This window comes from Epinephelus lanceolatus, chromosome 4, assembly GCF_041903045.1.
Source record: "Epinephelus lanceolatus isolate andai-2023 chromosome 4, ASM4190304v1, whole genome shotgun sequence".
NCBI classification, from domain to species: Eukaryota; Metazoa; Chordata; class Actinopteri; order Perciformes; family Serranidae; genus Epinephelus; species Epinephelus lanceolatus.
This window is the reverse complement of record NC_135737.1, coordinates 25,213,067-25,227,473: the sequence shown is the minus strand read 5'-3', so window position 1 is coordinate 25,227,473 and position 14,407 is coordinate 25,213,067. Positions and strand designations below refer to the sequence as shown.

The following is a 14,407-nucleotide window of genomic DNA, read 5'->3' as shown; positions in this document are numbered from 1 at the left end:
TAGCTGCATCTTTAAATCCCAACTGAGCTGCGTGTGTCAGTCTCTAAAATGTCGCCTTGTTGTGTTATTGGGTCCCAGAATAGAAGGAGTCATGGCTCAAAACTTAAATTTTAGTGCATACCTGCCACTGCCCGTCAACAAAAATGAAGACAACTATGGTTTAATGCAATAAGACAAGAGGACTGGACGAAGGCGATCATCAAAAATGCTTATGTGTGCAGCACACACTTCGTATCAGGTTAAGATAATCAAACAGTACATTCACACAGTCTTAGAATTTACAAACCAGTCCAATTTGTGCCTGAGTGCCCTCCGGCACTGACTATTGAATGAATGACTATTTCTGAATCCACCACTTGCATCATCTTCCTCCATACTCGAAAACAAGCCAACAGACCTTGCTAGCCAGCACTGGCTAATGTCTGTGGGGAATTGTTTTGCTCCAACTAAACCCCGCCCACCAAAAAAACATCATACTGTTTACTAACAGTAAAAGGGTCTATAGACATGACTCTAGTAACATGAAATATTGTTGTAACGCTACATGTGAGAGACTTACCCAGAACCCGTCAGCGAGGCCTCAGGTGCGATGTCATCCCTTTCAGAAGCTTTGTAATCCAGCTTTGGTGTCTTTTTGGAGACTTTGTAAAGTAAATCCATGATGATAAATCCACCCAGAGGAAAACTTGATAAAGCAGAAGTTCTTTTGCTGTGCTTGTATGCTTCTCGGAGGTTAGTTAACTCCACAAGCAGATAAAATAGACAGAATTGAGACTTGAATTTGATCACTGAAACAAATTCCTGAAACTGTGCAGGCTCATTTATAAGCCAATCAAGTTTTCTTTTGGATTTTACTCTTACCTCAAGAGCTGATTTTTTCAGACAAATACAGAATACTGTAGCAAGATAGGGAAAAGAGCATTTTAAGATCTAAAATTAGACTCAGGCTGAGACAGGAGGAAGGCTTTTTCTCAGGAGGTGAATTTGAGAAGTATAAGAATATGGTCAAAATCTCAGATTGACATTAAATTGACCTCAGTTACATCTAGGAGAAATAGACTGGACAAAGAAAAGCTCTAATTCTGAATTGTCCTTTCCTCTGGGTGACACTGAACGTCTTCTGTGATCATTTATCTATTGTTGGTGTTGAAAACAGTTGTTAGCCATCCGCAAGCCATCTATGATGCATTTGGGGTGATGTTTAAGTTAGAATCATCCCAGCCATGTAAGTGTTACCTGTTAATTGTTTGTGTACCTTGCTCTGTTTTATAAAAAATATAAAGCTCATATTTAAATCCCCATATACGTTTTTGCTATGCCCACCGGGGGGTTTAGTGTGTCCCCTGAACCAACACAAACTGTGACGAGGAGGTTACTGCTTCCAACAAATACTTTGGCACATAAATGTTGTTTTCATTGTTCAGTTTTGTAGGCGTTAACGCTCAAGATAAAATGTGTTAATTAGTGAGCTTTAGAGGTGCTGGTAGGTGGATTTTGTTACCTTCAGGCTGAGCCAGGCTAGTTGTTTCCACCTGTTTCCACTCTGTTGGCTGTAGCTTCACATTTAGCAAAGCACAGAGTGGTGTAGATCCTCTCATTTAACTCTCCTCCAGAAAGCAATTGAGCATGTTTTCCAAAATGTGACAATATTCATTTAATGCAGTATTTGAAGAAGGGTATTTTTTGGATGATTGTTTTTTTGTCATTCATGTCTTTACACAGAGAACTCTGAAGGATCTGGATTTGGCAGCATTTTGGACCCTCTGTCTTTCTCTGCCATAAAGACCAAGCGCCGCCAGCCCGTTCAAACCCCTCCTCACGCTCCAGGACTGAGGGAGAGATAGAGACGAGTTCCCCTTTAAGAGAACAGTCTTATTATGTATGTGTGTGTGTGTAATTGTGATGGATGTGGCAAATTTGGCTTGACTGGACATACAATTTTTGTTTATATCATGTTTCTTATGTTATTGCAGCTTATTTCCCCTTTTTTCAGCTGTTAAATGAAGAGATGTTGAGCATTTCAACCACATGAAAGGCTTTTTTTTTTAGCCTTTCTGGCCCTGTTGCTGCATGCTCTTAGTCTACATAACCTTAGCAGCAGCACTTGTACAATGTTGTACAATGAAATATAATCTCATAAAGTGTTATGAGGATTTTGGCATCCTGCTTTTCCTCAGATAACAGGCTGCCTCGTAAACACATCAGTTTCCTTGGCTGATGCTGCAAAGCTCCTCAGGCTGCAAGTTCCCGAGAGCTGGACCCAAAATATACTATTTAGTGTCAAACACATTCTTGGAACGACCTCGGGGTTCATCTCATGTTAGCCTGTCAAACATATTTCTTCCTTTCTCCTCTCTCTGTGTCTCTCTGCTTGCTCTGCCTTGTTAAAGCTGAGGTAAGACATGATGGGCTGCCAAGAATATCTGCTTAAAATAAAGTTAGGTGAAATGAATAGCATCTGGAGAGAGTGCACATCTGGAAAGCAAAAGGAGGAGATGCTGAAACGGTTGAGTCTTTGCCCAGGGACCCAGACCCTGCTTGGTTCCAGTTCACCTTCACGCGACTGGCTGATGGAGCTCTAAACAGGATTACATTGACTTCTTCATAAACTGCCTCTGAGACTTGTTTCCAAACTGATATGATTATTCTGTAATAGGTCTCTAAGAGACCAAGCCTGTTGGTCCCATGCCTGGTACAATCATTGTATTCGTCATTACAAGGTGCATGTGCAAAAGGAATAATTCTGCATTTTGGGATATAAACTCATTCACATTCTTGTAGAGAGTTAGATGAGAGGTTTGATAACGCCCTCATGTTTGTATGCTAAATATGAAACTGGAGCCAGTTTGCTGAGTGTAGCATAAGGACTGAAAATAGGCGGAAACAGTTAACCTAGCTGCGCTCACATCATATGTTCAGACCGAAAATATGAGCAGCCCAGTGGAAAAGAACTGTTCGGGTCAGCTTTTGACTTATAAATCAGAACTGGAGATTTCGGGAATTTCTGACAGCGATGATATCTCTTGCCTGGTGAAAAAAAAGAGTCAACAAACCATGAAAAAAATGGCTGCAAAGTCACCATCAATAACAGTTACATCTAAATGAAATCCAGTATTTACACTTGTAAACCAATTCAGCTGATTTTAGAGGAGCTATAAACTGTTAGAGTGTATCTGGTGTCACTGGTTGATGAACAGCTAGAAACAGGGGCGGATTGGAGGGGTGTCTTCTGGGGAACCAGCCCCGAATCATCTCTCCAAAGCCCAGAATCATTGCAATGACCAAAAGAAATTTAATAAGTGTTCTTCTGTTGGTTAAATATGTCATTCAGAGTTATGAAGACCACAGATTATTATTGCATCTACTCCAGCAGAGAATAAAAAAAAAAACAGGTTTTAAGAAGTGATGCAGTTAAGATAGGTGATGCCATTTACACAAATTCCTACGCCTACCTTTGTTATGTAACATAAAAATAGTAGCATTAGACACACAGGCACATTTGATTTTCCCAATTGATGTAAAGAGATTGATGTAAATGGCTTGAAAAGTAGTGAATATAGCTGCTGTACCTGGTGGGAAAAACCTCCCTGGATTCCAAATGTTTACAACATCTTGCTCCCCCCCTGGCTAGAAATGTGTAATACAACAAAAGAAGCTAATTTAGGATAGTTATCTGGTGTGACTACAGGTTTATTAGTGGTGGAAATCCTTTTTGGAAAGATGTGTGACCCCCAAGTCAGAAAAACTGGAAGACTCATTTTAGCTTCAGACAGAGCCAGGCTAACTGTTTGCCCTTGTTTCCAGTCTTTATGCTAAGCTAACGGCTGCTGGCAGCTGCTTTTACCATACAGACATCTCATCTAACTCTCGGCAAGAAAGCACACCAAAACGTCAAACATTTTCTTCAACCATCATCAGCAGAAAAGAGATGGACCTGTCCGTATGTGTTGTTTCTGATAAGTTATCATATGTTATAGAGAGTTGAGTCTACTGATGTACCTTTGAAGTAATGTGTTGTGTTGTGTCTTGTGCATGTTTCATTATCTTTTTTACTAAACATGTTCAGGTGTGCTTTGTAGTTTAATTTGCGAGACATGGTGCTCAGCAGATATTTATCTGTGTTGGTAATTGAAGTGAGATTAAAGTCACAACAACAAAGGGATTCATTTCGAAGAGTCACCACTTTATTGCACATAATTACATTTACACACACACACACACACACTGTACACCACAACCTCTCAACAAGACTGTTTACAGGCAGAAGCTCCGCTGCTGCTCCTTTTCCTCTTCTTTTCATCTGTGTGTCTCTTCTCCTCATTTTACTCCTGCTCTTTGTCCTCTCTGTGGGTGATCACATAACACGAGCTTGTGTAGTCAAGGTTACCAGCGACATCCACAGGGAAGTTTGTAAACATCTGATGTACCTGCAAGCAAACAGGTAAAGGGTTGCACTTGCACTTTTTTTTTTTAAAAGAGAATCCTCAGCTTTTGTGATGAGGAGAGCTGTCAGGTTTGCAAAAAGAGAGATCACACATGCTATTACATCTACAGACAAATACAGAGCCGGCTTTTGCCATTTCAATTAGCTCATCAGAACAGAGAGATAAGTGCGGTTATGTATCATTGTCATATATTCCACTCTGGCCTCTTTATGCACCCTTTCATCTGTGCTTTGCCTGCCTGTTTCTGTCTTGCTCCTGATGTACCCCCTCCTCCTCCTCCTCCTCCTCCTCTGTCTGTCTCTCTCCTCTTGTTTTTCCTGTCTACTGAACAGAGACATGTTGATATGAGGCCCGCTTGCACGGCCACAAGGGAACAAGTCTCTGGTGCTTTTGATCAGCTGCAAGATCAGACATGTCCACCGCTCCCTCGCGTACACTCCAGTGACTGATCATGCAGTATAATGGGCAGGCACAGACAACCAAAGATGCACACCCACACATGTTCCCTCTGTAGATCATATAAGCATCAACACACACATACATACAAATACACACACAGGCGCAAGTGTTGGCTCTGCTCACAGTGGGGTGGCTTGTTTGCTGGACACCAGGGAGTGAGAGAGAGATGGTGTGTGTGATTTCCCCTTTCTTGCCCTTTTTTTGCCTCTGACAGTAAGATGGATGATTGCAATCACAGGAGCCATCAGTGAGACAGAGTGGAGGTCTATGGGGCAGCAAGACACAGCCATGGGAAACCAGCCGTCAGATTACTGCACCGCGCTGCCATGGGAACGCTGCGCTGTTTATTTGTCTAGGGGTTTTGTTGTTTCATATGCATTTTCCTCTCTCTTCTCCCCCCTCTGTGCGGCCTTTTGATGTACAGAGCATGAAAGCTTCCTCATAAAATATGTGTAGGCTGTGTGAGAGGGACAGAGAGGGAGCGCGTTTACGTTTCACAACATAGTGAGCCTACTGTAAGTCAATATGTCTCTTCAAACCAGTACAAAAGTGACAGATTTCATAGCGATTAGACTGGTCTCTTTGATCCCTCGAGAGAATGAGAGGCAGACTTTTTCACTCCCCAGTCAACGGATGTTTTTAAGAGAAACATCTGTTGCTGTACAAATGAGATTACTGTGTCTCTCGCCAGGGGCCATGAAGGTTATGAATGGCACTGTTACTGAAGAGGGGGTCTGGAAGAGAGCTGAGAAGGATCTTTGTAATAAGCTGTAGCTGGTAGTTAAGGGGTTTAAATCAAATTAAATTGCCTCAGATTCTGGGTATTCATCAGTGCTCACCTTCAACTTGTTCAACAGTATCGCCACCGCCGGTACCTTTGAATCACTATCTCATATTGATACATTCAATATTTCACCTTGTTGCCAAGCAACAACTCACCTCATCCTCTGTAAACTTGTCAGCCTGTGACATGAGGTGATATTTCATCTTGCAGGAGAGCAATAGGAACGAAGAATTACGGTTTCCATCTCTTTGACTTTGAATTAACTGTGATCTGTATTTCACTGACCAAGATATGCGTTATCTGCATCCTGGAACTTTGCTAATGATTTATGTTTTCGTGCTGTTCAAAGCACCGTTCAGAGTTATCTGAGTGATGAATTCCTGCGAGAGGCATCTCAAGCCACAGAGTCGTTTCTGTGGTGTCTGTGAAGAGAATCACACACTCACTCCCACCCCCTCTGAGGACTCTGGGTCAGAGACCTTGAAGGCATTGAGAATCATCTCCTCAGGGTTAGCTCCTGACGAAACACAGAAAAACACAGGTAAAGCTGCGAGTTAGAACTGTTGGACATGATGCACTCTGCACTGACTCTGTTTCACATGATACTTTACTACTTTTTTTGTGAATGTTAAAATTTATGGCCCAGAGTGAAAGATTTAGGGGCATCTAAAGGCATCAAGTGTTTAGGACTGCAGATTGCAACCAGCTTAAACCTCTCCTGGTTAGAATTCCTTCAGTATTCTACGTTCAGGAGATTTTTTCCAGGAGCTGACGTATCCACAGAGGTCTCTTCCTCTCCAAATCAAAAAGAACAGGTGATTAAAACCAGTAAAAAACACTGAATAAAGCAGTTTCATGTTACAAATAAGTGTTTTTCCTACCCTGTTCGGCACGTCACTGACAGCCCACCTATTTTCTCTGATACCTTTATGTGTGCTCACGACATTTCTGATTCAGACGTTCAGGGGGTTTCTACCAGGAGCTGAATTATCCACAGAGGTCTCTCCTCCTCCAAAACAAACAGACCCGGGGATTTATACCCGTAAAAACACCGGATAAAGAAGTTTCACATTACAAATCAGTGTTTCTCCAATGCTGTTTGGCTCGTCGCAGACAGGCCGCTAGCCTAGCTCATGCTAATCTGTGCTCTTCTTTGTTCTCTGATAACTTAAGATCCAGACGTTCAGAAATTTTGTCACTGGCAGCCAAATTATCCGCAGAGGTCTCTCCCTTTAAAAAAAATGGACCCTGTGATTTAAACTGGTGTAATGTTAAAAAACTGGTCCGACGCTCTTGCCGCGGAGAGGCTGCTAACTGTGGTGGCCGATGCGAAATTGAGAATGGCCCTATGGAGAGCCAGTGTTTTGTCAGACTATTCTGGACTACTGTATTTAGGGACAAAATGAATCATTACCATATATAGACATGTAATATTCTGCCTCTTTCTTTGTATAAGGCTTCATTGTACCTGAGGTGAACTGCGTCCTTAGAGTTTTCATTAATGTATGAGAAGCTTGCTTTGTAGCTGTTCTTGTGACAGTTATCTGCTAAGTGGAGGCCTTCCCTTTGCCTCCCTTTCTCTGTGCACTTCTACGTCTTAATTACATTATGTGACTGAATCTGTGATTCTTTGTCAGACCTACGGAGGATGCTCCAGGTGTCAGAGCTCTGACCTTTCAGCTGAAATAGATCGACTCTGTTAGAACTCTTTTTATTCTGTTCTATCACGTTATTAAATAACACAAAAGACAATGTGATCTTTTCACTCGTTATTTTTTTCACTTCTGCCACCACACTATAAATATGGCCGTGCAACCCGCTCTCTGTGTAGATATAAACGGCTCATTCTAAGGGAACAAAAACACAGCAGTTCTTATTTTTAGGTGATTATACACTAAAAAACCAAAACATTTTTATTACATTACTTAATTTCTGCCAATATAGACCCCCAAATCCTACACACTGAACCTTTAATACAGAAAATATCGAAAACTATAGACTTTATCGCACATCAAGATTATAGTCGACTGTTTTCTGTGAAATGTCTGCTTTCATGCACCAGTTCCTTCTATCCAAGACAAGTTTTTCCTCTGGGAGACAATAAAAAGCAACGCTGAACTTTAAACTTGACTAAAACATGAATAAATGATCAGCTTCTCTTAAAACAACAACACAAACCAAGCCAAAAAAATATGTTAAATATTAATTAGGGTTCCCAGTCACAGCCAAGTTACAGTTGTAGTGTAGTATTCAAGAAAAAACACCTATGAATCTATCATTATTATCCATTATGTGCCTATGTAACTTCATTTTCAGCACTGCACACATCTAAAGTCACAACTGATAATAGATGAAACACTAAAAAAATTGCAAGTATAAATTGATCACATGAACATTTTTCAGAAACAGAAATTATAACAAAGTATTTCTAGAAAGTAAAATAAAAGTTACCTAACAAAAAAACTCACAGCACGATCAACACCACCTCTGCACGAGCTGACCTTTGACCTCTCTTCAAACATGTTTGAAATGCCAGTCCATCCAGCAAAAGCATCCCTTAGGTCGCTCTTATCAGTGATACCGTCTCTGTTCTTACCCAAGATGGTAAAAGCCTGCGAGCAGAGGGCAGTTACACAGGTTACCATGAGAGGCAGTGCGGCTCCACATAGCAAGAGGGAGAGACAGTCGTCCTACATGAACACAGCGTCTGACCTCTGACCTCTTCGGGCTCCTGGACCTCGCTCTGCTTAAACATGCTGACCATGTTGGAGCCTCTTTCTTCTTTGCGCTTCTGGGCAACAGAACAGATGTGTCCCATGAGAAAGGAGGTCCACAGTGGTTCCCTTGAGTCAGACCAGCCGAGGTGGGAACCAGCCTTAGTCAGCAGAAGTACCAAAAACATCCCAGTAGCTGATAGTATTTCTGTTTCATTTAACCTTTCGTTCTTGGTTTCCAAGGTGATTCCTGATCAACATTATAGTCAGTATTAATTACTTCATATAGCTGACCAGATATTGCATGAAAAAATGGTAATAGGAAGTCAATGAGTGCAATAAACTTATTGCATATCCTGTACAGACATTTACCCAGACGAGTGTCTGCAGCAGGAGCATGATGATCTGTAGGTGGATTGATAAGTCAGAGTCTTACTTGTCCTGACTTACACTGTGTAGCCCCTACTGCTTCAAAGTAATCCAGAACCTTGTGAAGATTCACTCAAATCCTTATGGAGATTCTGTGTGCTGAAATGTAGAGTTTGAGAATTAATTTTTATTTTTATTCCAGCCAACTAAAATGTTTTTTATACCTAGTTTTTTGTTTAGTTTTAGTTGACTATAATAACCTTGGTGTGTTGTCAGCAAAACTTTTTTTTACGATTAAGTCAGGGCTGGGCAATATATATCGACATGAAATCGATATCGTGATATGAGACCAGATACAGCCTCCGATTTTGGAAATCATTACATCTTAAGTGTTGTCTTTTCTTGGTTTTAAAGGCTGCGTTACAGTAAAGTGATGTAACTGTATGAATGTAACTTAACAGACATTATTTGCCTTGACCCATTAAGTCATTAAATCCACATTACTGGTTATTATTTATCAGAGATCGAACCCAGGGTGGAGGAAGTCTGGGGTGAGCGAGCCCCTCTGTGTGGAGGTTGCATGTTCTCCCTGTGTCAGCATGGGGGAAGCCAGGTACTCCAGCTTCCTCTCACAGTCCAAAGACATGCAGGTTAACTGGTGACTCTAAATTGGCCGTAGGTGTGAATGTGAGCATCTCTATGTGTCAGCCCTGTGATACTAGTAGCAATAGTCTGGCGACCTGTCCAGAGTGTACCCCGCCTCTTGCCCAACGTCAGCCTGGATATGCTCCAGCCCCCCCGTGACCCTAACATGAAGAGCAGTTACGGAAAATGAATGAATGTATTATGTTAAAATGACCTTTGACTTGAGTGCAAAGACTTGAGACTCACTTGACTTGGTCCCACCTCTGCTCCTACTAACACGTGGATCTTCCTGCAGTCTCTGTGATCGGATGAGGTCTTCAGAAACGAGAGGAGGGGCTCCCTTTTATATGCTAAATGTCCAGCACCTGTTCTGTCCAGAGAACAGAGGTGACGCTGTGTATGCTTCCCACAGTGAAAAGGTACTGACTGACAACATGTCAAGCAAGCATCAGCACATGTAGTGGATCTATATTTGCAAGCATAAAGACTGATTTCACTCACAGTAACCAGATATGCTTATAACTCCTTTGTGTACATGAATGGGATTATGACAGGGATGAGGGGTCTGGATGTTCTGGCCGTCTGAAAGCATTATTGCTGATAGACGTCAGCGGTTTCAACAGCTGCTGAGGCATCAGCTCATTATGGGGAGCAACATTATTCGCTGCCCTTGTGCCTGCAGGAAATGTCTCATTTGACAGTGTAAAGTGTTAATTCTGTGTCAGGGGCACTAACTCAGAGGTGTAAATTTAAATGATCCACATCACAGCTTCTGATTCCTATCAAGTGACTCCTGAAGCGCACATGTTCCCCTCCTCCTTCCCTCTCCTGTTTTCAAGGTTTTTTTCTGTCCTATTGCCGTAGCCTAAGCTATGACAATATATAAAGGACAGGAAAAACATCAGAGAAATGAGCATGGCTGTGTAAATAGCAACGTTTAATGAACTGGTAGAGGATGTGTGTGTTAGCACAGCTGTTTTGCTCTCTAACAAGTTATACCAGAGGTATGAACAGCAGAAGGTTTGAGGTCTAACAAAACCTATATGGTTTCATTCCGATGGGTAAGGGGTCAGTGATGTGCAGACACAATGTAAACGCTCCTTCTGTGTGTAATTCTGTGTCTTTTTGTGGTCATTTTGTGTCTCCTTGTGGTTTCTTTTTGTAGTCGTTTGGGTCTCTGATGTAATTTTGTGGCTTATTGTTGTAATTTGTGTCTCTTTGGGGTAACTTTCTCATCTTTTTTTTGGTTGTTTTGTGTCACTTTGTCATTGTTTTGTTCATTTTTGTGTCTCTTTGGAGTTAATATGCTTCTTTTTGTAGTCATTTGGGTCTCTTTGGAGTCGTTTTGTGTTTTATAAAGGTAATTTTGTGTCTGCTTGTGTTCATTTTGTGTCATTTTGGTAATTTTGTGGAGGTTTATTTGTCTCTTTTGTGTCTCCTTATGGTTGTTTTGCTTCTCTTTTTGTAGTATTTTGTGTCTTACTGATGTAATTTTGTGTCTCTTTAGAATAATTTTCTTGGCCTCTTTGGTCGTTTTGTGTTTCTTTGTGATAGTTTTGCCCATTTTGTAGTTATATTCAAGGATTCAAGGATCTTTTATTGTCAATCACACCACATTTACATGCAGTGGAACAAAATTTCGATTCTCAGGTCCCGGTATAGCCCATGTAAACAATATAAATATATAAAATAAATATAAAAAATATGAAGAAAATTGTGTCTCTTTGCAGTTAACTTGCTGGTTTTGTGGTTATTTAGGTCTCTTTGGAGTTGTTTTGTGTTTTATAAAGGTATAAAGGTTTTTGGTTGTTTTGTGTCACTTAATCATTGTTTTGCCCATTTTGTAGTTATATTGTGCCTATTTGCAGTTAATTTTGTGTTTCTTCTTGGTTGTTCTGGGTCTCCGATGTGATTTTGTGTCTTTCTAGTGTAATTCTGTGTCTCTTTGGGGTAATTTTTGTGGCTTTTTGGTCATTTTGAGTCACTTTCAGTTATATTTTATCTTTTCACAGTTATTTTTGCTTCTTTTTGTGGTCATTTTGAGTCTCTTCCTGGCCGTTATAAGTTAATTTGAAAGACATTTTGCAGGTGAAGGCCAGGGGCCCCCCTGGGCCTTTGCCCAGTGGACATGTTCAGTAATCCGCCCGTGATTAACATGGTTTAGTGCTAACCCCTCAGGTACACACGCATTCATGTGCTTTCTGGAGATCATATTAATAATACAACCTTGAATCAAACACACACACCAGGTTACACTTTCACACACTTGCTCTGAATATATTTATTACCTGTCCTCAAACCTAAACTTAAACATACCTGCTTTTTTGCACATTTTAATCCATCCAGAATCATATTTTCATGATGAGAGTAAGTCCTGATTTCAGTTCCAGTTCCATATAAAAATCACCTTGCAAAGACATAACACTTGCATGGAATAGATCATTTATTTTATTCATTATTTGTCAAATAGTTAAATTTCAGCACCACCATACCAACAACATAGTAACACGAATAATACTCTTGCATGATACTACATTTGAAAGCAAGGATTTTGACACATTTGGCAGTAATTAGTGTTTTCAAATGGGCCAACTAAAACCTTCCGATGACTGAAACCGTCTTCAAGCGACAGGGATGGACTCAGTCATAATCAAATTCAGACAAACATCAGTAAAAGTCCCTCTCAGTGATCACATGATTGAATCAAAGTTATACAAATAAAATAAAATTAACAGTCTCCCAAACAAATACAGTTGCTGGTCAGCAGATTTCAGTTGTTAACTTTGACAGCTGGGTGTCATCAGGTGGGCAGTGAGTCTCACTGTCACAATTCAGTCACGTGCTGGAGGTGATGCTGCTGTTGTCATGAGTGAAACCATCCCTCCAGTTCTTTGATCACATCAGTCCTGCCTCTGGTCCTCCTCACCGCCCTGCAGGCCGCACAGTAGTGTTCAGCCCAGAAGGTGGGCTGGCGCACGCTGTAGCTCTCTCTCCAGTCCAGGTGCAGCTTCAGCCGGGCCGGGTTACGCCTCAGCATCAGCAGATACCGGGCCAGCCCTCTCACCGTGGGGAAGTCGTCCACGTGGATGAAAGCTTCCGGGGGCAGGAAGCGCTCATAGTTCTGCCTGGGCGGACCCAGAACCACCGGGACGGCACCGGCCCGCACCGCGTTCCACAGCTTCTCCGTGATGTAGTCGGTGTGCTGAGAGTTCTCCAGCGCCAGGTAGAACTGGTACCGTCCGACCAGCCGCACCACGCTGACGCTGCGGCCGCCGCTGTCCTCCGGTAACGGGTGGCCCGCGCGCCCGAACACATCCACCTGTATGTACCGGCGCAGCTGATAATAGAAGGCCACGCGTGCATGGGACTCCGACCAGTTGCTGATGACCCAGGCTAGGAGGCGGGGTCGGAGGAGGTGTGAGCGCGAGAGTGCGCGGAGCGGATGCGCAAAGCGGTTCTGGAGACCCTTGGGTCTGCGTTCACGGGGTACCAGATACCCGTACGGCAGGAATATGTCTGAGTCTGTGCGGTAGGTCAGTGAGAGGTTGAAAACATCCTCAAAGTCCCACAGTCTGGGTGTGTGCGCGGGGGATTCATAGTTCATCCATATCCACTTTTGCGCACGTGGCCGCGGTTCCGGGGGCAGATCAGCGGTGCCGGTGGCAATTTCCCGGTGGTGAATGATCACAGCGTCAGCCTGCGGGTACGCGCCTTCGTCGTCGGTGAGCGTGCACCCGTCGATCTGATAGATCGCATAACAGTCCGGAAGTTTGTGGTACCGATGAAACGGATGCGTCCATATCAGGAGCGTCACCGCGCTGTCCTCAGAGACAGACGGTTCCAGCGTGAACGGGTCCGGTAAGTAGAGCAGGCAGACTCCCAGGAGGAGCAGAAAACTGACGGTGACCACGCACACACAGGAGCAGGTCCTTATGAGAACAAGTGCACAGCATTTCTCCTGCTGGGACAAAGCTGAGCGCCTGTCAGTCCGGGGAGCTGTGATTGTGGAGCGGCCCGTTGCTCTCCAATAAACCCCAGCTCCCATCGACGTCCTTCACCCCGCAGTTTCCCTCAGAGTCCAAACACCTTACAGGAACACCATGTCCCCCTTGTCCACTACGCAGCAGGCTGCTGCACCTTTTCAGGAAATGTAAATGATAAAAATCTTTACAGCCTGCTGGCACACCTTAATGTCCTACTTTTAAAGTCATTGTCGTGTCAGGTGCGACAATGACGCAAGTGACACCAGGTCAGATTGTCTGTCAACAGAGCCACTGCTAACACGACAAGCTTCCTCCTGCATTGTTGTCACCAGTCCTATCCGCCCTCCTCAGTGCTCACAACAGAGTAAAAAACATTTGCATCAGTGCTGTGTACTCACACATCTTGACGTGGCAGCGTTGGTCTGGGTTCCTGTTACCGGTGAAAGGAGCTTTTGTGCGGCCTGCTGACGGCCGGTCGGCCTCCCAGGCACTTTTAGGTTGGGTAAACACTTGGGCTCAGGGTGCGGTGACTTGCTGATGAAGTAAGCAGAGGTCATTTCGTAATGCACAAGGCATATTTTTCATTTAGCTTGTAAAAGCAGCTTTTGAGGCTAGGAGTCACGTCAGGACTCTATAGGATGTGACAACACTGGAGCCTAATGTAGAGTTACAACCAGTAAACTCATAATTAATTAGCAAATAATCTTCAGCTTTCAGGGGTTTACTCACAAATGGATTACTGAGCAGGCCTACCAGGCATAGGCACAGGGGCCAAAAGTGTCAGGGGCCTTCACCTGCAGTATGTCAGATGTCAAACTAACATGTACCAATAAGGAAGAGACACATAATGACCACAAAGAGATGCAAAAACCACTGCAAAGTTGCTGCATCTTGCTCCCATGTAGGAGAGGTGGTGGGGCCCTTTGCATATCTGTGCCCAGGGGCCCATTGTCTCGTAATCTGACCATTGGTTGACTTAAACTGTTTGAGACAGGGGTGTCAAACATA

The 14,407-nt window shown here is 43.0% G+C and overlaps 2 protein-coding genes across 3 annotated transcripts in view; one reads left to right on the top strand and one right to left on the bottom strand.

Moving 5' to 3' along the window:
* col26a1 (collagen, type XXVI, alpha 1) overlaps positions 1-4,158 on the top strand; it is a 34,861-nt gene extending 30,703 nt beyond the window's left edge. Inside the window, exon 14 of the mRNA XM_033630764.2 lies at positions 1,723-4,158. Coding sequence (XP_033486655.2) covers positions 1,723-1,844 — 122 coding nt within the window. The 3' untranslated portion in view covers positions 1,845-4,158. The remainder of the gene's footprint in view (positions 1-1,722) is intronic.
* Positions 4,159-4,279: 121 nt separating this feature from the next.
* LOC117259552 (alpha-(1,3)-fucosyltransferase 4-like) lies at positions 4,280-13,871 on the bottom strand. Of its 2 annotated transcripts, XR_013490961.1 has the most exons (3): positions 13,798-13,871; positions 5,844-6,205; positions 4,280-4,427 (listed from the first exon to the last, which is right to left on the bottom strand). XR_013490961.1 is itself a non-coding variant. In XM_033630930.2 (2 exons), exon 2 carries the CDS (start codon positions 13,459-13,461, stop codon positions 12,280-12,282), a length of 1,182 nt encoding a protein of 393 aa, XP_033486821.1. In that variant the 5' UTR covers positions 13,462-13,553; positions 13,798-13,862; the 3' UTR covers positions 11,847-12,279. The 2 variants fall into 2 exon arrangements, 1 of the variants encoding a protein (XP_033486821.1); XM_033630930.2 differs by lacking the exons at positions 4,280-4,427; positions 5,844-6,205 and adding an exon at positions 11,847-13,553 and having other exon boundaries at positions 13,798-13,862.
* Positions 13,872-14,407: the final 536 nt, after the last annotated feature.

What these genes read in the sequence shown, in the direction of transcription:
- LOC117259552 (XM_033630930.2), bottom strand. Translation starts at nt 13,461, where the DNA reads ATGGGAGCTGGGGTTTATTGGAGAGCAACGGGCCGCTCCACAATCACA.